The 23561-nt window shown below is 38.4% G+C and overlaps 1 protein-coding gene across 5 annotated transcripts in view; it reads right to left on the bottom strand.

The window, feature by feature from the left end:
• Positions 1 to 23561, bottom strand: part of STAG1 (STAG1 cohesin complex component) — a 381944-nt gene that overhangs the window by 200722 nt on the left and 157661 nt on the right. For 2 of the 5 annotated variants that reach the window (XM_070072781.1, XM_070072782.1), the window contains 2 exons: positions 16851 to 16998; positions 13600 to 13696 (listed from right to left, as the gene is read on the bottom strand). The exons of 1 other annotated variant lie outside the window; for it this stretch is intronic. In XM_070072781.1, the coding sequence (XP_069928882.1) occupies positions 13600 to 13696; positions 16851 to 16998 (245 nt within the window). The remainder of the gene's footprint in view (positions 1 to 13599; positions 13697 to 16850; positions 16999 to 23561) is intronic. 2 more of the 5 variants (XM_002716398.5, XM_070072783.1) reach the window with 1 other exon arrangement.

Raw genomic sequence — 23561 nt, 5'->3', positions numbered from 1 at the left:
CAACCAATGACTGTATGTTGATTTTGTATCCTGCTACTTTGCTGATACTTAATTCTAAAAATTTCTGTGGAGTCTTTATGATTTTCTAGGTATCAGATCATGTTACTTGTAAATAAGATACAATCTTCCTTCTTTCCTTAGATGCCTTCTACTTTCTTTGTATTTCTTAACTGATCTGGCCAGAAATTCCAATACTATGTAGAATAAAAGTAATGAGAAAAGGCATCCTAAACTTGCTCCTGATCTTAGAGGAAATGTTTTCACTATTATTATGTTGGCACTAGACTTTTTAAATATGACTGTTACCAGGACTATGGAGAGAATCGTGTGATTTTTATCCTTCTGTTAATGTGTTTTACTACCGTAACTTATTTTTGTGTTGAACCATCCTTGAAGATCATGAAGAAATCACACATGATCATGGTATATGCTCATTTTAATATGCAGTTAAATTTGGTTTGATAGTCTGTTTTTGAGGATTATTTTGTATATATTCACCATGGATACTGCCTGTAATTTTCTTTGGCTTTGGTATCAGCATAATGCTGCCCTCATAAAATGAGTTTGGGAGTTTTCTGGAAGAGACTGAGAAGAAATGGAGTTAATTCTTAGAATATTCATCAGAAATCTACAGTGAAGCAATCTGGTCATGAGTTTTTCTGAGAGGTTTCTGATTACTAATGCAATGGGGCCGGCGCACCGCGCTGATCCAAAGGAAGGAGCCAGGTGCTTCTCCTAGTCTTCCATGGGGTGCAGGGCCCAAGCACTTGGGCCATCCTCCACTGCACTCCCGGGCCACAGCAGAGGTCTGGCCTGGAAGAGGGGCAACCGGGACAGAATCCGGCGCCCCGACCGGGACTAGAACCTGGTGTGCCGGCGCCGCTAGGCGGAGGATTAGCCCAGTGAGCTGCGGCACCGGCCTATAGCAGTCTCTTAATGAACCTTTTTTCTCTCTGTGGCATCAACTGTAATGTCTCCACTTTTTAGTTCTCACTATATTTCAGATGTTACTTGTTTCAATGATTACAAAAGTTTTAAGCAGCAGTAATAAGGCATTTTATAGAATGTCCTTCAATTTGGACATTCTATAAAATACTTTTCTGATACTGATACTTATATTGATACTTTTCTGATGATTAGATGGATTTTAGGGAAAATAAAAGAGATAAAATGCCATTTGTATAACAAATTAAGTGTACATGATTTCAGTATGACCAATCCCTGATGATTATTAATCATGACCACTAATTGAAGTAGGTTTTAATGGTTTTCTCTACCATAAAGTTACACTTTTCCAACTCTTCTTTTTTTTAAAGATTTTATTTATTTGACAGAGTTATAGACAGTAAGAGAGAGAAAGGTCTTCCTTCTGTTGGTTCACTCCCCAAATGGCTGCAATAGCTGGAACTATGCCAATCCAAAGCCAGGAGCCAGGTGCTTCTTCTTGGTCTCCCACGCAGGTGCAGGGGCCCAAGCACTTAGGCCATCCTCCACGGCCTTCCCAAGCCACAGCAGGGAGCTGGACTGGAAGAAGAGCAACCAGGACTAAAACCCGGTGCACGTATGGGATGCTGGTGCTGCAGGCGGAGGATTAACCTACTGTGCCATGGCGCTGGCACCTCCACCTCTTTAAAAACTGTAGTACTTGGAAGTTATTACATATAACCCTAAAGGGTTAGGAAGCTATGCTTCTTAAGGGGGTAGGTAGGTTACTTTATTTCCTTGAAGTTTATATTAGGTATCTACATAAATTCTTTTGAATTCTTTAGCATGGTTAATTATCTATTCTAATCCACTTCACAGCTATAACCATATATACACAAATACATATACGCACACAGAGAAACAAATGCTATAAGGAATCCATGGAAAACACAACAAAATGTTTTATAACTTAATGTCTTATTTCATTGTTTCAATAAATTTTATCAAGTTCTTTCTACATCCAACAATTTCTCCTAAAGTATAGACTCAAGTGGGATTATCTGTGTTCTTATGGTACATGATACCCTACTTAAAATGATACACATTCATTTCCACATCGGAAATCAAAATGGGACATACACGTAATCCCCAAAAATTCAAAGTCCATGAAAGCAGAAATTACTTTTAAAAATACAAAAGATATGTAAATTATGCCAAAAAAGGTGCAAGTTTCAAAATTATTTCCACAAAAAATAATATAAATTTCAATATTACAAGTTAAATTTTACACACACACCCATCATCCAAAGAAAGCCCTTTAAATTTATACATATGAGATCAACCAATAGTAATATCATAAAACTCTTCAACAGAACATGTTCTTAAAATGCTAAATAAAATTTAAAAATCTTAAAAAGCATATGAAACTTTAAAAAGCAGTGATAAATTACCAGGATAAAAACAATTAACTGCAGAAATCTAAAATATAGAGGCCTGAAATCACTATTTTTTCCTCTGATGACATTTCTGGACCTGTATGCTTGAGCTGGGGGTTCTGGGGCAGAAGAAAAACAACTCTTTCATAAAGTGGAGTTTCAAATATTACATTTTTGATTATGTTTAAACCAGTAGTAAATCTACCACTCCATACTATGGGAAATATAAAGGTTTTTTGGTACTGCATAAATGGAGATAAAAGTAGTTGAGGTGGGAATGCTGTGGCCTAGCAGTCAAAGCTGTATGCAACTCTGTCATCCCACACAGGTGCCAATTTGTGTGCTGCTCCACTTCTGATCCTGCTCCCAGCTGATCACCTGGGAAAACAGTAGAAGATGGCCCAAGTACCTGGGCCCCTGCCACCCACATGGGAGACTCAGAAGACACTCCAGGTTTTGGCCTGGCCCCACCCTGGCCATTGCAGCTATCTGGGGAGTAAACCAGAGGATGGAAGATCTGTTTCTTCCTCTCCCTGTGTAACTGACTTTCAAATAAATAAATAAATAAATAAATAAATAAATCAAGAAAGAAAGAAAGAAAGAAAGAAAGAAAGAAAGAAAGAAAGAAAGAAAGAAAGAAAGAAAGAAAGAAAGAAGAAAGTAAATGGAAAAACACAACAATCACAGGTCAGAAGATTCAATTTTATAAAAACATATACTCATCCCCTACTGATGTATGACATTAGCTGTCCCACCTCTGTCCTTCCCCATGCCAACCATCTTTAATATAAACTATTAAGGTCAGAGCAGTAGTCCACAGGCATTTGTTGGGAAGAGGCCACAGTTGCTACTAAATATCCTACAAGGTAGAATGCTCTTATAACAATTACTCATCCCAAAAACTCAACAGCATCAAGGTTGAGAAATTCTGATATACTTCCATTTAAAACTCCAACAAACGGATGGGTGTTGTGGCACAGCTAGCTCAGCTGCCGCATGAAATGCCTGTATCCCATATGAGAATGCTGACTGGTATCCAGGCTGCTGTTTCCCACTCCAGTCTCCTGTTAGTGTATCCTGGGAAGTAACACAGTGGCCTTAGTGCTTGGGTCCCTGCCACTCACATTTAAGATCCAAATGAAATTTCTGGCTCCTGGCTTTGGCCTGGCTGTAGGCATTTGGAGAGTCAAACAGGGGATGGGAAAACCTCTATCTCCAACGGCCCCCCCAAATCATGTCTTTAAAGTAGATCAAAATAAACATTTTTTAACCCCACAAATATTTATGAAAATACAAAGATCAGCATGTTTTTAGTCAAGAAACTTCAACCAGGGCCAGTGTCGTGGCATTAACAGGTTAAGCCGCTACCTGCAATGCCGGTATCCCATATAGTGGCCAGTTCAAGTCCTGACTGCTCTGCTTCCAATCCACCTCCTTGATAATGCACCTTGGAAAGCAGTGAAAGATGGCCCCAGTCCTTGGGCCCAACCTGGATGAAGCTCCTGGCTTCTGCCTGGCCCAGCCCTGGCTGTTGCAGCCATTCGGGGAGTCAAACAGCAGATGGAAGATCTCTCTATCTCTCCTTCTTTTCTAACTCTGCCTTTCAAATAATAAATAAGATAAAAAGAAACTTAAGTCTAACTGCCCAATTACCATAATAGAGAACCCAGAAAAAAAGGGTAACATAAATGCATGCTTGATATATGCTCATGGTGTTCCGCTATGACAGTAAAGAATGGAAGGACTATTCACATTTTCAAAAATTCAATTCCATATTTTAAGAAAATGTCCAGTGGTCCATTTTCAACAATGAATGGAAAATTACTGTTAGCCAACTTGCAGATATGGAGAAACTCACTAGACAAACAGGATGTTAGGGAGTAGCCTATTCACAAGAGGAAATTAAAGTACACAGAAGGACAGAAGAAGGTAACTTTGTAACTTTAGGTAATGTTCTGAAGACTGTAGACCACATGGTGCTCAGTCAATGAAAACCTGGGAAGAGACCTGCATGTTAGGATATAAATTGCTTACTGTAACTGCTCCAGACATATTTGATCATCACACACTCAATGCTGAAAGACAGTTAACAAAATCTAGCTTTCCCTGTACTTCCTGAATCCAAGTCCATCTCGAATGAACAAGTGATATTTTCCACAAGATGAAAAAAACAAAACCAAAAAACCTAAATTTGAATATTCAAACTATATAACTAAATATAAAAATCTTGAAAGCTTTTATAAGAAAACATAGAAAAGTATTTTGGGGAAAATAGTATACAGAGTTTCTTCAACAAAACATAAAAAGACAAAAAAAGGAAGGATTAACACATCTGATTACACTTAAAAACTAAGAAATGATGTTCGCTCATTAGCAAAATTAACAAAAGACTAGTATTATACTTAAAAATCCTTCAAATCAGTAAAGAAAAAGAGCAACATCAAAAGAGTATTTTAAGCTGCTCATGAAAGAGAAAATCTAAAACTTAATTGATATATAAAAAAGTAGTCAACCTCAAGAGTAATCAAGTAATAAAATTTAAAACCACTATGTGACATTTTTATTAATCTACTCAACAAGATAAAACAAAAAAAATGACAATAGTATGTGTGAGCAAAGGTGACTCAATGCCATTAATTGAGAAGAGCACAAAAGTTACTACAAACACTTCAGAAAAATTCAGCATTATCAAGAAGAGCTGCCTTTATTGAAAGTCAGAAATTTCACTCATTGGTACAAAAATCAGAGCATCTTATGCATGGACACCAACACTTTATAGTAACATTGTTCATATTATCTAAAAGCTAGACAAAAATCCAAATATACTCAGGAGTACAAAGTAGAAATAAACGGTCATATTTGTATACTGCAACTATTTCAGCAGTTCTCAACAGAGATATTTTGACTCCAATATTTGCAAATATTTTAGCTTGCCATAACTTAGGGAGGGAAGGGAGGAATATGCCATTGGTATCTAACGAGTAGAGGCCAAAGATGCTGCCAAAAGTCCTAAAATGCACAGGAATGCCCATGAATGCAAAAAACATCTTGAGTCCCAGCTGCTCCACTTTCAATCCAGCTCTCTGCTATAGCCTAGGAAAGCAGTAGAAGATGGTCCAAGTCCTTGGGTCCCTGCACCCGCATGGGAACACCCAGAGAAAGCTCCAGGCTCCTGGCTTCAGAAGGGCATGGCTCTGGCCATTGCAACAGTTGAAGAGTGAACCAACAGGATGGGAAGACCTTTCTCTCGGCCTCTCCTTCTCTCTTGTGTAACTCTTTCAAATAAATAAACAAACAAACCTCATGAGCAGAAGCAGAAAAATAAAAGATCCAGTTAATTAACTAAAGAAGGAAAGCGGGTAAAACTGAATAATTTTGTTTATGGATAGATCCACTGATAGTGAAAGTCCTTTAAAGAAAAGCAAGAAGGGGAGGGCATTTGGTGCAGCAGTTAAGATGCCCACATCCAACATTATTCTTGGGTTTGAATTCTTGGGTTTGAGTCGCAGCTCCATTTCTGATCCAGCTCCCTAAACCTCAGAGATAGCAGTTGCTTACTCAAATACTGGCATCCCTACCACCCACACAGGAGACACAGATGTAGTTCCTGCTTTTGGCCTGGCCCAGATGCAGTGGTTGTAGGCATCTGGGAAATGGACCAGTTGGTAGAAGATCTTTCTTCTTCTCTGCCTCTCAAATAAATAAAAAATAAAGAAATTTAACTTAAAAAAAAGAAGAAAATGCTTTTCACAAAATCAAGATAGGGCTTATCTCCATGGTTGTGACAGAAAAGGGGCACATAACAGAGAGGATGGAGGGTAATACTCTTATCCTTGACTTGAGTTCAAGTAACATTGGGAATTCACAGTATAAATATTATTTAACTGACACATCCATATTTTATATAGTCTTCTATATTTACAGGATGTGTTAACTGAAAGTGATTTAAGAAAATGAACAGTGAGTATCTGTATACACTGTACTCATTAGAGTATCTAGAGGTTACTGGTTTACATATAATAAACCCATCATAGGTAAATACTGTTAGATTCCAGCCCACACATCCAGGTACTGGGATAGGAATACAAAGAAATCCCATAAAACACTGGTAATGTAGTAGGGACATGAAACAAGGGAAATAAAAGCACACAATAAAAAGTGTGTTATATAGCCAATTACTACTATTGGTAACTGAAGCATAATTAAGCTCCTTAAGAAACTATGCAAACACAAGCCACACACTTCAAAATTAACCCACTGAAGAACAAAGATGTTGGGGTATTTACACAGTCACTTTCAGTCACTGGTTAAAGCCACAGTGCCCTAAGATACTTAGGTAAACTCCTATGATGACCAGATTTTAAATTTTCAAAGGGAAACAAAGTAATACCTGGTATTTGCAAGATACTGCAAGAACTAGCAGCATGAGCTAATGCACAGTTTCAACACTGGTACTTTATTGTTTTTGATAATGTCTTATCTTTGAGAAACTAAGTTTGCACTAGCATAGCCCGAAAACCAATATGGAACAGAAAATGAAGGTAATTCCAAAATTTTAGGAGTTACAAAAGGTCCAGTTTTTATTTTCCTTCAAAGAATATATATGATACTTCTAAAAGCAACTATCAAGGATACAGGACATAAATAAATAATAGGGACATAAGAACTTCATTTAAAAAACTTTTAGGTATTTCACTGGGCCTAGAAGTGCCATAAAAAAGCTACTGAGACACTAATGGACTTATGAACTGGGAAATTCTTGGGTTAAATGCTCCTAGGTGAGGTTAATTCACTGGCAATCTTGTACTCCAGCATCAGCTCTCCAAAACGGAAACACTACTTATTATAACCAAGTAAGAATAAAGGCAGTATCTAACCATAAATTTTTAAGTTTAATATGCATGCTTATTAACTAAAAATAAGCCCACTCTCAATAAAACTATTTATCAATAATCCTTAATATACTTTTCTGAAAATAGTTACATACTAGATTGGAAACATACTAAAAATATATATGACTACATCAGTACATGGTGTATTTAACAATAGTAAGACTTGGAATATGATTAACAATTTTTGTTTTGCCATGAATAATTCTACAGGTATATCCTACAGATGTGTTATGCCTTCTTAGCTTCCTCATAATTTATTCCTGTAAACACTTAGGGAGCATGATAGCCTTAGAATACAACTCTAAGTCCATAGTATTTTAATCATCCTTTCCTCTGCCATTGATCCTGCTTCACTGCTACTGAAGGCATCCTAATATAACATGTTGAGTTAGCCTATTCTGACTGAGCGCTCTCTATAGACAGAATTTACTCCAGATGGCTGAAATGAAGAAACTTTAATAAAGACACTAAAAATGTGTGGGCAGATTAAGAAATCAATTAGGGGTGCTGATGCAATTTAAGATGTCTATAGTAGGAAACCAAGACTACACCCCAGAACTGAAGAGCTAAGATGAGAAAGCAGTGTTCGGGGACCCAAAGTAGAAATGGAAGCCCATTTTATTCACTCAGGAAGACAAGATGTTCAAGTCTGTCTTGTCATTGGTAGAGGTATCTCTTCGAGCCAAAATCTAAGGGTTGGGGCGTATGGTATGTCCTGTGACTTTTTTCTCCCTGTGTTTTCTACCTTTTCACATCAAGCCAATTTTGAATAAAATTGCCCTTCAATGTTATGCATTAAAACAATCAAACACTAATTTCAATTTTAGAAATTAAATTTGCAAGAAAAGGAGTCCTTAAGAATGTAAATCTGGGATCAGCATTGTGCCAAAAACTACAAGGAAAGTAGCATTCCTTATGAGAGCCAAAATGAGTCCTTGCTGCTCCACTTCCAATCCAGCTCCCCTGTAAAGCACCTAGGAAACACAGAAGATGGCACAAATACCTGGTAGCCTGCCACCCATGTGGGAGACCCAGATGGAGCTTCAGGCTCATGGCTTGGGCCTGGCCAAGCTCCAGTCCTTGCAGACATCTGGGGAATGAATCTGCAAATGGAAGATCTCTCTCTTTCTTTCCCTCTATTTCTAACTCTGCAAATAAATATATTAATGAAATTTAAAAACATGCAAATCTTACTTCAACATACATTAGAGATATTAGTCTTTATAATATGAAAAAATATCTACCAATTGTCCTATGGCTATCCCTACAGTCCACCATGTGGAAGTTTTCAGTTTTCTTTTTGGTATAATTTACCTATCTTTTTATTGATGACATATTTAAACATGTTTAAGGGATAAAGTATGAAAATTTGGTACATGTATACAATGTACAATGATTAAATCTGGTAACCGGCATTTCCATCTCCTCAAACATCTGTTCTGTTTGTTAAGAACATTTGAACTCTTCTAGTTGTTTTGACACGTATAATAAATTATAGCAGACTAGAAAACAGATTCCTAATTGTATTTTAATACCAATTCTCTATCCATCCACCTCTAGTTCCTAGTTTATAATGACTGTTATTCTACTTTTTCTGAGATATGTTTTTCAGCATCCACAAATGAGTAAGAACATGTAGTATGTCCTTCTGTGCCTAACTTATTTTATTTTTATACCAATATATTAGTGAATTATCTTATTTCTTACACTGGTTTTGAAAACTTGTGTTGAGTTTCTAAACATTCAGCATTTTCAAATAATGATCATTTAATTCATTTTGTGGTCTGAATGTGCTGGTTTTTATCTCCAATATGCTAAATAAAGGCGTGTAAGAGGGACCACCTGTGATGCCAGCATCCCAAATGGGTGCTAGTTCCAGTCCCAACTGATCCATTTCTGACCCAGCTCCCAGCTAGTGTGCCTAGGAAAGCAGAAAAAGATGGCCCATGTCCTTGGGCCTCTGCAACTATCTGGAAGACCTGATGAAGCTTCTGGCTCCTGGTTTCAGACTGGCACAGCCGTGGCCATTGCAGCCTTTTGGGGATCACGGGGGAGTAAACCAACAGATGAAAGTTCTGTCTCCCTCTTTCTGTAACTCAGCCTTTCAAATAAATAAGAATTTCTGAATACATTCCACTCAATTTCTCCAAGTGTTAATATTCTACATATTTCATTCTTCTTTAGCTCTTCCCATACACAAGCATTAACTTTCATAGTAACTTAACAGTCTTAACAGTAGGTATTTGAACCAGCTCTACATTTGAAATTTTGAGATGTAGAGCTAGAGAGAGAGAGAGAGAGAGAGAGGTCTTCCATCATAATTGGTCCCAATGGCTGCATCTGAGCCAATCTGAAGCCAGGAACCAGGAGCTTTGTCCAGGTCTCTCACGTGGGTGCAGGGGCCCAAGGACTTGGGCCTTCTCCCACTGCTCTGCCAGGCCATAAGCAGAGAGCTGGATCAAAGAGGAGCAACACGGACATGAATTGGCACCTATAAGATATGCTGATGCCACAGGAAGAGGGTTAGCTTACTACACCACAGTGCTGGTTCTAAATATGTAAATTATTAAAACCACTCTAGGGGTCAGCGCCATGGCTTAGCAAGTAAAGCCAGTCTGCAGTGCCAGCATCCCATATTGCTCCACTTCCAATCCAGCTCTCTGCTATGCCCTGGGAAAGTAATGGAAGATGGCCCATGTCCTTGGGCCACAGCACCCGCATGGAAGACCCAGAAGAACCTCCTAGCTCCTGGCTTTGGATGAGAACAGCCCCAGCCATTGCAGCCATCTAGGGTGTAAACCAGTGGATGGAAGATCTCTCTCTCTGTCTCTGCCTCTGTCTCTGTCTCTCTGTAACTCTGCCTTTCAAATAAATAAAAGCTCTAACAAGTATATAAAGAAAGTATATTTAAATTAAGAACCATCCTCCCACCTCAATAACGTAAACACATACACCTGTAGATAATAAACCTCATCTCTTTGCCTTCTATCATACCCTCATTTATCATTCCTGTACCTCTTTTTGGTCTTTAAGATAAACATATCTGAGGCCAGGGTTGTGTCATAGCAGGTAAAGCCACTGCCTCCAACGCCATCAATGCCAACATCCCATATGAGTGCCAGATTGTGTCCCAGCTGCTCCACTTCTAATCCAATTCCCTGCTAACGACCTGGAAAAAGCAGTGGAAAATGGACCAAGTTCTTGTGCCATTGCATGCATGTGGGAGATCCATGACTCCTGGCTTTGGCCTGGAGCAGCCCTGGCAATTGCAGACAACTGGGGAATGAAGCAATGGATAGATCTCTGACATTCAAATAAATAAATAAATGAATCATAAAAAAATCCTAAAAATAATCAAAAATTTTGATGTACATTGTTGAAAAGGCTAAAAAGATACAGACATATTAAAATATGATTGATAAAAGTAAAATCATTATAGCATGTAATTTGGGAATATGTAATGACTACAAATATATTTTCCACAAACATTCTTCCAAAAAGAGCAAATAATGTACACACAAGATTATGGAGAAGGATTCAGCCACATAACTAAGTGACCAATGCTTTAAGGCTTTTTTGTCTTTAAAGTCTTGCTTTCTCGAAGGAAGTACCTTTCTCTGAAGGGAGGAGAGAACCTCCACTTTGACTATGACCTTGTCTAAACAAGATAAGAGTCAGAGAACTCAAGGGGCTTCCATAGCCTTGGAAACTCATGACTGGTGCATAGGGAGATTACTGACGCCATAAACAGGAGTGTCAATTTGTAAAGTCAACAACAGGAGTCACGGTGCACTTACTCCTCATGTAGGATCTCTGTCCTTAATGTGCTGTACATTGAGGCTTAATGTTATAGTGAGTACTCAAACAGTATATTTCACTTTGTGTTTCTATGGGGGTGCAAACTGTTGAAATCTTTACTTAATGTACACTAAACTGATCCTCTGTTAAAAAAAAAAAAATAAGAAATTAGCAATTCCCAACTTGACTCTCGCTGGGATTAAACATGACAATAGGTCTGATCTAATTTCATCATCATTTAAAAAATCATCTATTATTTTTCACTTTATGTTTCTGTGTGGGAGCAAACTATTGAAATCTTTACTTAATGTATGCTAAAAAAAAAAGTCTTGCTTTCTCTTCCAAATTCCTTTTACTCATTGTAATTTTACCTTAGAGTTTGCTTTCTCTCAGATAATATTTTTATATCTCCCCACATTTACATACACAGAGACAAACAAGCAAGGCGGGATCACGAGCTCCTCCTGGTTATTCTCACAGTGTCTTCCACTTGGGAATATAGACTCCAAATGAGATAGCCTGACTCTGAATCTTCAGTTGGCACTTAGCAAATGTCTGACCTGGGATAAACTTCCCTAACATCTTTAATCTCAAATACCTGCTCTATAAAATAAAGACCACATCTGCTAATAGGATTGCTAACAAATATTAAAGCAAATTATGGGGACCAACGCTGTGGCACAGTAGGTTAATCCTCCGCCTATGGCACCGGCATCCCTTCTGGGTTAGTCCCAGCTGCTCCTCTTCCAATCCAGCTCTCTGCTATGACCCGGGGAAGCAGCAGAGGATGGCCCAAGTTCTTGGGCCCTTGCACCCAAGTGGGACACCTAGAAAAAGGTCCTGGCCCCTGGCTTCGGATCAGTGCAGCTCCAGCAGTTGTGGCCAACTGGGGAGTGAACCACTGGACAGAAGACTTTTCTCTGTCTCTCCCTCTCACTGTCTGTAACTCTACCTCTCAAATAACTTAAAAAAAAAAAAAAAGGAAATGTTTGTAAAGTACACAGCTTGGTGTGGAGCTAACAGTCATTAAATAACAACCAATTTTATTAGTTATCATGGCACTGAGTACTTCATTAAACTATTCTTGTATTCCCCTCTTCAAGCCTAGTAATAAAACCTTTCAAAAATTACACATACTCTGGGGCAGCAGCTAATCTGCTTTTTAAAAAGATTTATTTATTTATTTGAGAGGCAGAATTACAGAGAGAGACAGCAAGAGAAGTCTTCCATCCAAGATTTCACTTCTCAAATGGCTGCAACAGCTGGAGCTGTGTCAATCTGAAAGCAGGAGCCAGGAGCTTCTAGGTCTTCCATGTGGGTGCAAGGGCCCAAACACTTGGGTCATCTTCCCCTGCTTTCTCAGGCCCTCAGTAGGGAGCTAGATTGGAAGTGGAATAGCCAGGACTTGAACCTGCACTCATATGGGATGTTGGCTCAGCAGGCAGAGGCTTAACCTACTATGTCACTGTATCAGCCCCTAATCTGCTTCTTGAGATATTCAGATCCCACACTGAAGTGCTTGTGTTCAAGGCCTGACTCCTCCACTTCTGATCAAGCTAAGTACTAAAGCAGTATCAGTAGGCAGGAGGAAACAATTCATGTAATTCAGTCCTTGCCACTCACATGGGAAACCCAGATAGAGTTAGGGGCTCCTGGATTCAGCCTGGCTCAGCCACACTAGTTGCAGACATTTGGAGGGGTGAACCAGTGTTTAGAAGACCTCTCTCTGCCTCTGCCTTTTAAATAAAAAAATAAATTTTAAAAATTACAGATACTCTGGAAACATACTGCCTCAATAAACTTTTTAAACCCAGGTTCGAGAGCTGCTACAAGGTAGGTATTCTATTAAGTATTTGATAAACTACTTATGTCAATAACCTACAGTGATTAATTTACCAGGAATAAACAAATCTTCAAAAAAATCTATTGGTCAAAATAAAAGATTATTCTTTGTGTATTGAAATGGAGACAATGTACAATTTGACGTGTTAAGATTTATCTATTACAGATGGGAAAAATATCTACCTATTAAAATGCTAAAAATTTCATTTTCAATGAATGAATTACCATATGGATTTCAAACTGATTATAAACTTAATATATACATGATTCTGATGTTCACATTACCTTTAGCAAATATTTGAGCTTTAAGTATTTAATATAAACTGAGGACCAACATACTACTGGTGATGATACAAAATAACAAATGCTAGCAAACAGCATACATCCTAACATGGAACACATGTACAAATAAAATTAATAAAATTAATAAAACTCATAATCTAAATAAAATCATTTCACAAAAATATTAAATAAATTTCAAAATTTCTTCCGCAAAATAAAAAATATATATATACAATGTATTTATTACACAGGAACAAAACTTAACCAGGACAAAAACAGAATATCTTTAAATAATTTACCACTCATTTTGTCTATCAGAAAAAGATTAGCACATAATTATATATATGACTAACAACAGGGGAAGTAATAGTCATACTGCTGGACCAACAGGTTCAATGTGCATCATTTATTTCAATATTCTGTACCTCGACATCCTGAACACTGGATAAAAAAGTTGATTAAATCCAGAAGTGCGATGTCCCTGTCTTGTTTATATGATTCAATCCAGTCATCCACCACGGACTGTGGGAAAAAACAAATAGTGAAAACTTCAAAAATTGACAATATATAAGTTTTCAAAAAGGTTTTTTTTGTTGTGTGTGTGTGACTATTTAAACAAGGAAACTATATACTTGAAATTATTTATTTGTAGCCAAATAAAAGCTCAGACTCCTCATTTTTAAAAACCAACAATAGGTGAGTTACTGGGTCTAAAAGATTTGTTGACAACACAGCACAATAAAAAACTTGACTTTAATAGTTCCATACAGTCTAATAATTATTAAGCAAGTACAGATACTACTCAAATCATGCTATGGAAATTAAATCAACTGCACTTATACACAGATATAAACTTTGTATCAGAAAACCTAATAGGTGATGGTGTTATGGCAATGCTGGTAAAACCATCCCCTGCAATGCCAGGATCCCAAATGTGCGCCAGTACTTGTCCCAGCTGCTCTACTTCCAATCCAGCTCCTTGCTAACTGGGAAAAACTGCAGAAGATGGCCCAAGTTCTTGAGGCTTCTGCTACCCACATGAGACCTGGAAGAGGTCCTGGCTATTGCAGCCATCTGGGAAGTAAACCAGCAGATGGGAAGAGCTCTTCTCTGTCTCTCCCTCTTTCTCTCTGTAGCTCTTTCAAATAAAATAAATAAATCTTTATGGAAAAAAAAAAACAACAACCCTAATCTACCAGTAGTACATGAGAGTGCATACTGTAATCAACAAAATTGTTTTTTTTTTACTTCAGGAATACAAAGATGGCTCAATATTAAGTGATAAATTGGACTTATTAACAAAGTAAAAGAGAAAAATAAAGCAGTAATATTAGTAGAGCTCAAAACGGTATCTGGGTGCCGGTGCTGTGGAATAGCAGGTAAAGCTACCACCTGTGGTACCAGCATCCAATATAGTCCCTTGCTGCTCCTATTCTGATCCAGCTCTTTTGTATGGCCTGGGAAAGCAGTGGAAGATGGCACAAGTCCTTGGGTCCAGGCAACCACGTGGGAAACCCGGAAGAAGCTCCTGGCTTCAGATCAGTGCAGCTCCAGCCATTGCGGCAAATTGGGGAGTGAACTAGAGGACAGAAGACCTCTCACTGTCTGTCTCTGCCTCTCCTTCTCTCTGTGTAACTCTCTCAAATTAAGAAGTTAAAAAAAAAAAAAAAAGTATCTGATAGAATTCTGTAGTGAACTGAAATAAAAAATTTTAAGCAGAGGCTTGCATTGTGAAACAACAGGTTAATAAGCAGTTGATTCTATAACAGAATTCCATATCAGTGTGAGGGTTCAAGTCCTGGCTTTTGCACTTCCGATCCAGCTCCCTGCTAATAATATGCCTTAAAAATCAAGAGTACGATGGCTCAAGTACTTGGGTCCCTTGCCACCCACTTGACAGACCAGATGGAATTCCAGGCTCCTGTGGTCAGCTGGAAAGTGAACCAGCAGATAGAAAACTCTTTCATTATACCTTTGAAATGAATAAATCTTACCCAAAAAAAAAAAAAAAAAAAAAAAAAAAAAAAAAAAAAAACCAGAAAACAATAACCCCTTTTCTATGAAAACTAGTGTTAAGAAGATAAAGACAAAGATTAAAATGTTTTTTTAAAATAATTAAGACATTTCAATCAAACATGTAACAAGGTCAGGATTCAGCAAAGCTTAAAGTTTTAATTAACACAAAAGTTAATAACATATGATTAAAGACAATTTTTCTTTTCCTACTGATATGAAAACCTAGGAGTTGACATTGTGGTACAGCGGATTAAGTGGCTGCCTGTGACACAGACATCTCATATCCGAATGCACGTTCAAGTTCTAGCTGCTCTACTTCAGATCCAGCTCCCTGATAATATGTAGGAAAAGCAGTAGAAGATGCCTCAAGTACTTGGACATCTGCCACCCACAGAGAAGACCCAGATTTCTAGGATCCTGGCTTCAGCTAAAGCTAGCTGCAGCCATCTGAGAAACCAACCAGTGGATGGAAGATCAACCTCCTCCTTTACCTCTCCATCTTTCCCTCTCATTCTATTATTCTTTTAAATAAATAAATCTTTCTTTAGGAAAACCTAAGACACTCTACTGAGAAGATGCAAAAAAATAAAAGAAAAATTAGAAGATAGTTCACATGATAAATAAGTTTTTAACACTAGTTATAATAAATGTAAATGGAGAAGTAGTCTGTTCACAAGTAAAAATTAATTTGATGTATAATTCTTAATAAGGAAAATAATAACTTACAGTATAAGAAAAATTATATAAGTATCATGAGTTTAAAAAAAATTTAGTGTCACATCAATGTATTCTAAGTTTTCCCCAACTTGTGAAACAAATTTAATGTGATTCAGGTAGCACTCCAGCCAAAAGGATAGTTTGGAATTTTTCTTAACTGTAAGTAGAGAATTGAATTAAGAGAAAATGTAAAAAATAAATTTGGTAAAATGCAAAATATTAATTATGTGCTAAAGATACTTTATTTACAATAAAATGCATAAATCTTAAATTAGACCTTGTTGAATAGGGAGACCAAGAATACGATGAAGGCACAACATTCTTTAAAAAAAATTATTTGAAAGAGTTACAGAGGGAGAGGGAGAGACAGGGAGGGAGATCTTCCATTCACTCGTTAACTCCCCAGATTACCATAATGGCCAAGACTGGGGCAGGCCAAAGCCAGGAGCCAGGAGCTTCATCTGAGTCTCTCATGTGGGTAGCAGGGGAACAAGCACATGGGCCATCTTCCACTGTTTGTCCTAAGACATTAGGAGGGAATTGGATGGGAAGTGGAGTGGATGGGACACAAACTGGGGCCTCTAGGAGATGCTGGCATCATAGGTGGCAGCTTTACCTGCTATGCACAATGCCATCTCTGATAGATTTTTCCAAATGCACATGAAAGTTAGTATTAAACAGAATTAAATGTTTATTTTGGAGCAAAACCTGTTTCGAAATTCATGCTAGCTTTTTTAAAATACATGTTTTCAGTGAACTTCATGAAGTACCCTGTACAACTGTGTAGCCATAACCAAGATAAAGATATTAAACATTTCATGAGTTAAATTAAAGAATGGTGTTTGGGAAGCAGTTAAGGTACTGCCTGAGGTGCTCACGTTATCAGAATGCCTGCATTCAAGTCCCTCATCTGCTTTCAATCCAGCTTCCCACTAATGTTCACCTTGGAATGCAGCAGAGGCTGGCTTAAGAAACTGGATCGTTGCCAACCATGATGGAGATCCAGATGGAGCTCCAGCCTTCTGGGTTCAGTCTGGCCCAGCTCTGGCTGCTGGGGGCATTTGGGGAGTGAATCAGCAGAGACAAGATCTCTATCAAATAAAGTAAAAATAAACCTGAAAAATTTATATAATTAAAAAAAAAAGAATTAGGACATAACAGGCTTAAAGTATTATATCTTAAAAAATTAATAATACGGGGCCAGCACTGAGGCACAGCAGGTTAACGCCCTGGCCTGAAGCACCAGCATCCCATATGGGTGCCAGTTCGAGACCCAGCTGTTCCACTTCCGATCCAGCTCTCTGCTATGGCCTGGGAAAGCAACAGAAGACGGCCCAATTCCTTGGGCCCCTCCACCCACGTGGGAGACCTGGAAGAAGCTCCTGGCTTCAGATGGGCGCAGCTCCAGCCAATACAGCCAATTGGGGAGTGAACTATCAGATGGAACACCCTCCCCCCGCACCGCCTTTCCTCTCTCTGTGTAACTCTTTCAAATTAATAAATAAATCTTAATCTTTTTAAAATAAAAAAAAATAAATAATGAAAGAATTAGGGCAGAGTAAGTATAAAGCACCCATCTTGGGTGCTTATTTGTGTGTGGCTGCTCTCCTTCCCCTGCACTCCATGCTAATGGCCTGGAAAATCAGTGAAAGATAACCCAAGTGGTTGGGCCTCTGCCCAGATGATGCTCCTTACTCATGACTTTGGCCTGGCTCAGTCCTGGGCATTGTGGCCATCTGGGAAGTAAACCAGTAGAAGGAAGACATTTTCTCCACCCTCCCTTTTCTCTAATTATTTCAAATAAATAAACGAAATCTTTAAAAAATATAAAGAATTAGCCGGCGCTGCGGCTCACTGGGCTAATCCTCCGCCTTGCGGCGCCGGCACACCGGGTTCTAGTCCCGGTCGGGGCGCAGGATTCTGTCCCGGTTGCCCCTCTTCCAGGCCAGCACTCTGCTGTGGCCAGGGAGTGCAGTGGAGGATGGCCCAGGTGCTTGGGCCCTGCACCCCATGGGAGACCAGGAAAAGCACCTGGCTCCTGGCTCCTGCCATCGGATCAGCGCGGTGCGCGGGCCGCAGCGTGCCGGCCGCGGCGGCCATTGGAGGGTGGACCAACGGCAAAAGAAGACCTTTCTCTCTGTCTCTCACTGTCCACTCTGCCTGTCAAAAATAAAAAATAAAATAAAATAAAATAAAATAAAAATAAATAAAAAAATATAAAGAATTAAAATAGGCTTTCGTGAACCCCCTTAACTATATCTCAAAGAGAAACTTTTATTCTGATGCATACATATCGCCTCACTGTTTTTGAAATTTATATAAACATTAAAGTAATACTTTATAAGTAAGAGTCAACCACACTGTCATAAGTATAATATGATTCCTTATTTATACTGCTAGGTAATATTTTGGGACCGGCGCTGTGGTGCAGCAAGTTAAAACCCTGGCCTGAAGTGCCAGCAACCCATATGGGCACTGGTTTCAGTCTTGGCTGCTCTTCTTCCCATCCAGCCCTTGCTATGGCCTTGGAAAGCAGAAGATGGCCCAAGACCTTGGGCCCATGCATCATGTGTGAGACCTGAAGAAGCTCCTAGCTCCTAGCTTCAGATGGGTGCAGCTCCAGATGTTGTGGCCATCTGGGGAGTGAAGCAGTGGATGGAAAACTTTGTCTCTACCTTTCTGACTTTTTCAAATAAATAAAATCTTTAAAAAAAATAAAACCGTAATATTTCATTGTGTGTACTACAATTTATTATTTATTTTATTGCTAATGGATTAAGTATTGTTTCCAGTTTAGGGCTACCATAAACAAAATCATTTTGAACATAGCTGGACATAATCTTTCATTGAACATAACATTCTTTTTTCCATTTTTTTTTTTAAGATTTATTTTATTTATTTGACAGGCAGAGTTACAGAGAGAGGTAGAGACAGAGAGAGAGGTCTTCCATCCGATGGCTCACTCCCCAGTTGGCTGCAACGGCCGGACCTGTGCCAATCCGAAGCCAGGAGCTTCCTCTGGGTCTCCCACGGGGGTGCAGGGGCTCAAGGACTTGGGCTATCTTCCACTGCTACCCCAGGCCATAGTAGAGAGCTGGATTGGAAGAAGAGCAGCCGGGACCTGAACCGGCACCCATATGGGATGTCAGCACTTCAGGCCAGGGTGTGAACCTGCTGAGCCACAGTGCCAGACCCTCTTTTTTCCATTTTATATACACCCAGTAATAGAATTGTCAACACATACAGCATACACATACAAGGGGGCTTCAAAAAGTTCATGGAAAATGGAATTAAAAGATAATGATTTTTAAATTACATTTCTGAACCCCCTCTTTATCTGCCAAAGGTTACTAGATAATGCAAATTAATTTACAAAAACAAGCGTAGTAAATTTTATATATATATATATAAAAATATATATTGGACAGGCAGAGTGGACAGTGAGAGAGAGAAAAAGAAAGGTCTTCCTTTTGCCGTTGGTTCACCCTCCAATGGCCGCCACGGCCGGCGCACCGCACTGATCCGATGGCAGGAGCCAGGTACTTATCCTGCTCTCCCATGGGGTGCAGGGACCCAAGCACTTGGGCCATCCTCCACTGCACTCCCTGGCCACAGCAGAGAGCTGGCCTGGAAGAGGGGCAACCGAGACAGAATCCGGCGCCCCGACCAGGACTAGAACCTGGTGTGCCAGCACTGCAAGGTGGAGGATTAGCCTAGTGAACCGCGGCCCTGGCCAGTAAATTATATTTCTACCAGCAATGTACAAGATTAAGCATTCTGTAAGCTCTCCAGGTCTTCTACATCTTCACCAATACTGGGCACCATTCCAGGTGAACATGCATCCCTTCCTTTAATACCTTTCTATTGCGGACAATCACTTTCTCTTCTTCTAAGCGAAAGAGAGAATTTGTTTTACATAATATTACTTCCCTGTCTCATCACATTAATGTCTAGGAGATGTTTAAATTTAAATACAATCAGAAAAAGATTACGGTAACAGAAGGGAGTAAAAAGCAAGAAAAATGGAATGGTAGCCATTGAAACTTCATCTCTGGTGAATAATTATATCAGATCCTGTGCATTTAGGATGACGGGGATGACTAGGAGCAGATCCAAGAGCAGATCCAGAAACTTTTAGAGTTAAGGCCCAAACAGAAATGTTCTGTGATCTTGGTAACAAAGTATGGCACAAAGATAATAAAGAGACTATTTCCATGCTTCTAAATGGGGATCAGCACAACGACGGCACTCTGTATATGGTGAACCAGATTTTTGGCCCGGTACAACGAAGGCACTCTGAATATGTTAAACCAGATTTTTCTTCAGTTCTCATAGGATACATTCATACTCCTACTGGTTATATATGAAGAGCCCAAAACATTCTGAGTATGCCTAGTGCACAGAAACTTACATTAGACATGCTAAAATATACTACAAAGGTAATGAATTGAAATGTATTATATAATTGACAAGGAAAATAAAGAAAAAAGTATAGAAGCAGATCCAGATACACAGAACTTAAGCAATGACAAAGGAGACATTTCAATTTTAGAAGGAAAAAATGGTTTATTAAACAATTAAGATTGCTATAACTGGCAATTCATCTAGTAGTAAATAAGTACTCATTTTAAAAGCTTTCAGATGTCTAGAAAACAAAAAATAAAAGAATTAAACTCCTGAGAGCTGAGTCTTTCTTGGATTGGCAAAGACTAGTGACTATTAGAAGCACTGCCAAATATGTGCATGGGTCGGTAGATAAAACAGCCAGTCACAATACAGAGTGCCTTAGCTGAGTAAGGATAAAAAAGAAAACTACATAAGCTACATCATAAGCAAATTGCTGAAAATCATCAACAAAGAAAAAAAAGGATAAGCAGTCCAACGGTAGGAATAATGGAACAAGAATTAGCCATGTTAAAAAAAAAAAAAAAAGCCAAGCTCATGGATAATGGAAAGATATATATAAGATTACAAACTGGAAGAAAAACTGTTTACATCTAATCCAGAATGTGTTACCTAGAAAAAAAAAGCTGTCAAGTAAAGGCAAAATGAAAACTTTAAAATTAAAAAATTAAAATAAAAACAAGCAAATGAACTAAACACTCCTCTAAAATGACAGAGATTGTTAAGACTGAATAAAACACTCAATCACTTAATAGTCACAAGAGACATTCCTTAAACATAACAGCACAGATAGGCTGCAGTAAAAGGATGAAAAATGGATACCAAGCAAAATTAACCATAAGAAACCTGTGATGGAAAATTCATATTAGACAGAGAGAAATCAAGATAAATAATATCACAATTCATTAAACATAGAGACATAACAATAAAAAGGTAACTTCATTAGGAAGCTATCACAATGCTAAAATTGTACAAACCAAATAACAGTCTCAAATAAAGGAAATAAATGACCTAAAAGAAACAAGCAAATTAATAATGATAGCTTAGATTTTAAAATACGTCTCTTGGCAATGATAGAAGAAGCAAACAGATATGCAAAAACAATTAAGTATAAAGATGTGAATATTACTTTAATGTGATCTAATTAACAAGTAAACACAGTTCCTACAATGACAGAATACATAGTTTTTTCAAGTGCATATAAAGCACTGACTACAACAGACCATGAATCAAACCTTTAAGTAAATTTTAAAGGACCAAAATAATCTATTACAGAAACAGGAATAATAAGATTATAACTAAAACATTCCAAACATTAGAAAATATTTTGAACTGAATATAATGAAAACAAAGCAAAACAAAGATTGTAGAATGCAGCTAAAGTAGGGCTGACAGGAAATTAAAGCTTTAAAATGGTCATTTACAATTTAAAGTCTAAATGTTTATACAAGAAAGATCTAAATCAATGATCCGAGTTTCCACCTTAAAATTCATAATCTTAATTCAGGAAAAGCAGTATAATTTCAAGATTAAGAACATTTCTAGTAACACAGCCACAGACCCTCAGAGAGAAGGCCAGGCCTTTGAAATATCTGACTCACAAATCATACAATCATTCTGGGACCTAAGATATCAGAGGTGTTACTATTCTCATTAAGTGACTTTTGAGTACCAAGATCCAGCTGGTGGGAAAGAAAATCACACTAAAACAGCATTTCATGAGAAATGTTCCTAGTCAGGCTTTCAAGTGGAGCATTATCACTTCAGCTAATACTTCACTACCTTTAAAGTAGCTATATCTAGATCCAAGGGAATGGAGTCTGTGTTTGCCAGTAGCTGCCTAGAATTTTCCCCACTACAAAAAAGTACAAATAAATTTTTAGTAGATGCCCAGTCAACTGCCAAAATACTTTTACATAACCTTCATGCTTAATACAGAAAATACTTACATGGAAATTATAGTAATTTTAGTGAGGAAAAAAGATTAAACCATTTAAATGCCTATAAAGGCATGTTTCACTACAATAAGAAAAATTCATACAGTGAATGAAAACTAACCAGTAATGCAAATGATTTGAATCTCTATGTTAACACCAATGACAGAGAAGATTGTTATAACAGCAAGTGAAAAGATAAATGTGTGGGATTATATTTTTAAAGTAATTCTGCCTGTCTCTCTCTCACACACACATCAGCATAGAAAAAAGAATGAAAAATTCACACTGTGACACTGATAGGCTTACAGTCAAATGAAAAAATCCATGATACTTGTAATCCTGGTTTTATCAAATTGTACAAGAGGTCAGTATAAAAATATTCAGCTTTGCCCCACAGGAAATTATAGGCAGTTAGGAAAACAATTTTTTTAAAAAAACTGAGAAAGAAAAAAATACAGAAAGCAGAAAAAAGATACAAAGAGGAAATAAATACAAACAAGTGGAATATACCAGTCAATTTAGCAGTTAAAAATTAATTTCAAATTTGCCTTTAAAGTTATTAGGGCTTGGCACCATGGCGTCACTGATAAAGCTGCTGCCTGCAGTGCTGGCATTCCATATAAGGTGCAGGTTAAAGTTTTGAAAATTTTATTGTTTATGTATTTAATTGAACAATTCAGGGACTGTGAAAAATAAAATAAATGAGCCTACAGACACAGCTATTCCTTTCATTCTTATTTCTATTTTTTTCTAAAGATTTATTTATGTATTTGAACATCAAAGTGACACGGAGAGAGAAGGAGAGGCAGAGAGAGAGAGAGGTCTTCCATCCACCATTTCACTTCCCAATTGGTTGTGCCAAGTCGAAGCCAGGAGCTTCCTCCAGGTCTTCCCATGCAGGTGCAGGGGCCCAAGGGCTTGGGTCATCGCCTACTGCTTTTTTTTTTTTTTTTTTTTTTTAACAGGCAGAGTGGACAGTGAGAAAGAGAGAGAGAGAGAGAAATGTCCTCCTTTGCCGTTGGTTCACCCTCCAATGGCCACCGAGGCGGCCGGCGCACCGCGCTGATTGGAAGGCGGGAGCCAGGTGCTTCTCCTGGTCTCCCATGTGGGTTCAGTACCCAAGTACTTGGGCCATCCTCCACTGCACTCCCAGGCCACAGCAGAGAGCTGGCCTGGAAGAGGGGCAACCAGGACAGAATCCGGCTCCCCGACCGGGACTAGAACCGGGTGTGCCAGCACCGCAGGCAGATTATTAGCCTATTGAGCCGCGGCACTGGCCTCCTACTGCTTTCTCAGGCCACAGCAGACAGCTG

The sequence above is a fragment of the Oryctolagus cuniculus genome, chromosome 4 (assembly GCF_964237555.1).
Source record: "Oryctolagus cuniculus chromosome 4, mOryCun1.1, whole genome shotgun sequence".
NCBI lineage: Eukaryota > Metazoa > Chordata > Mammalia > Lagomorpha > Leporidae > Oryctolagus > Oryctolagus cuniculus.
This window is presented reverse-complemented; position numbering and strand designations above follow the sequence as displayed.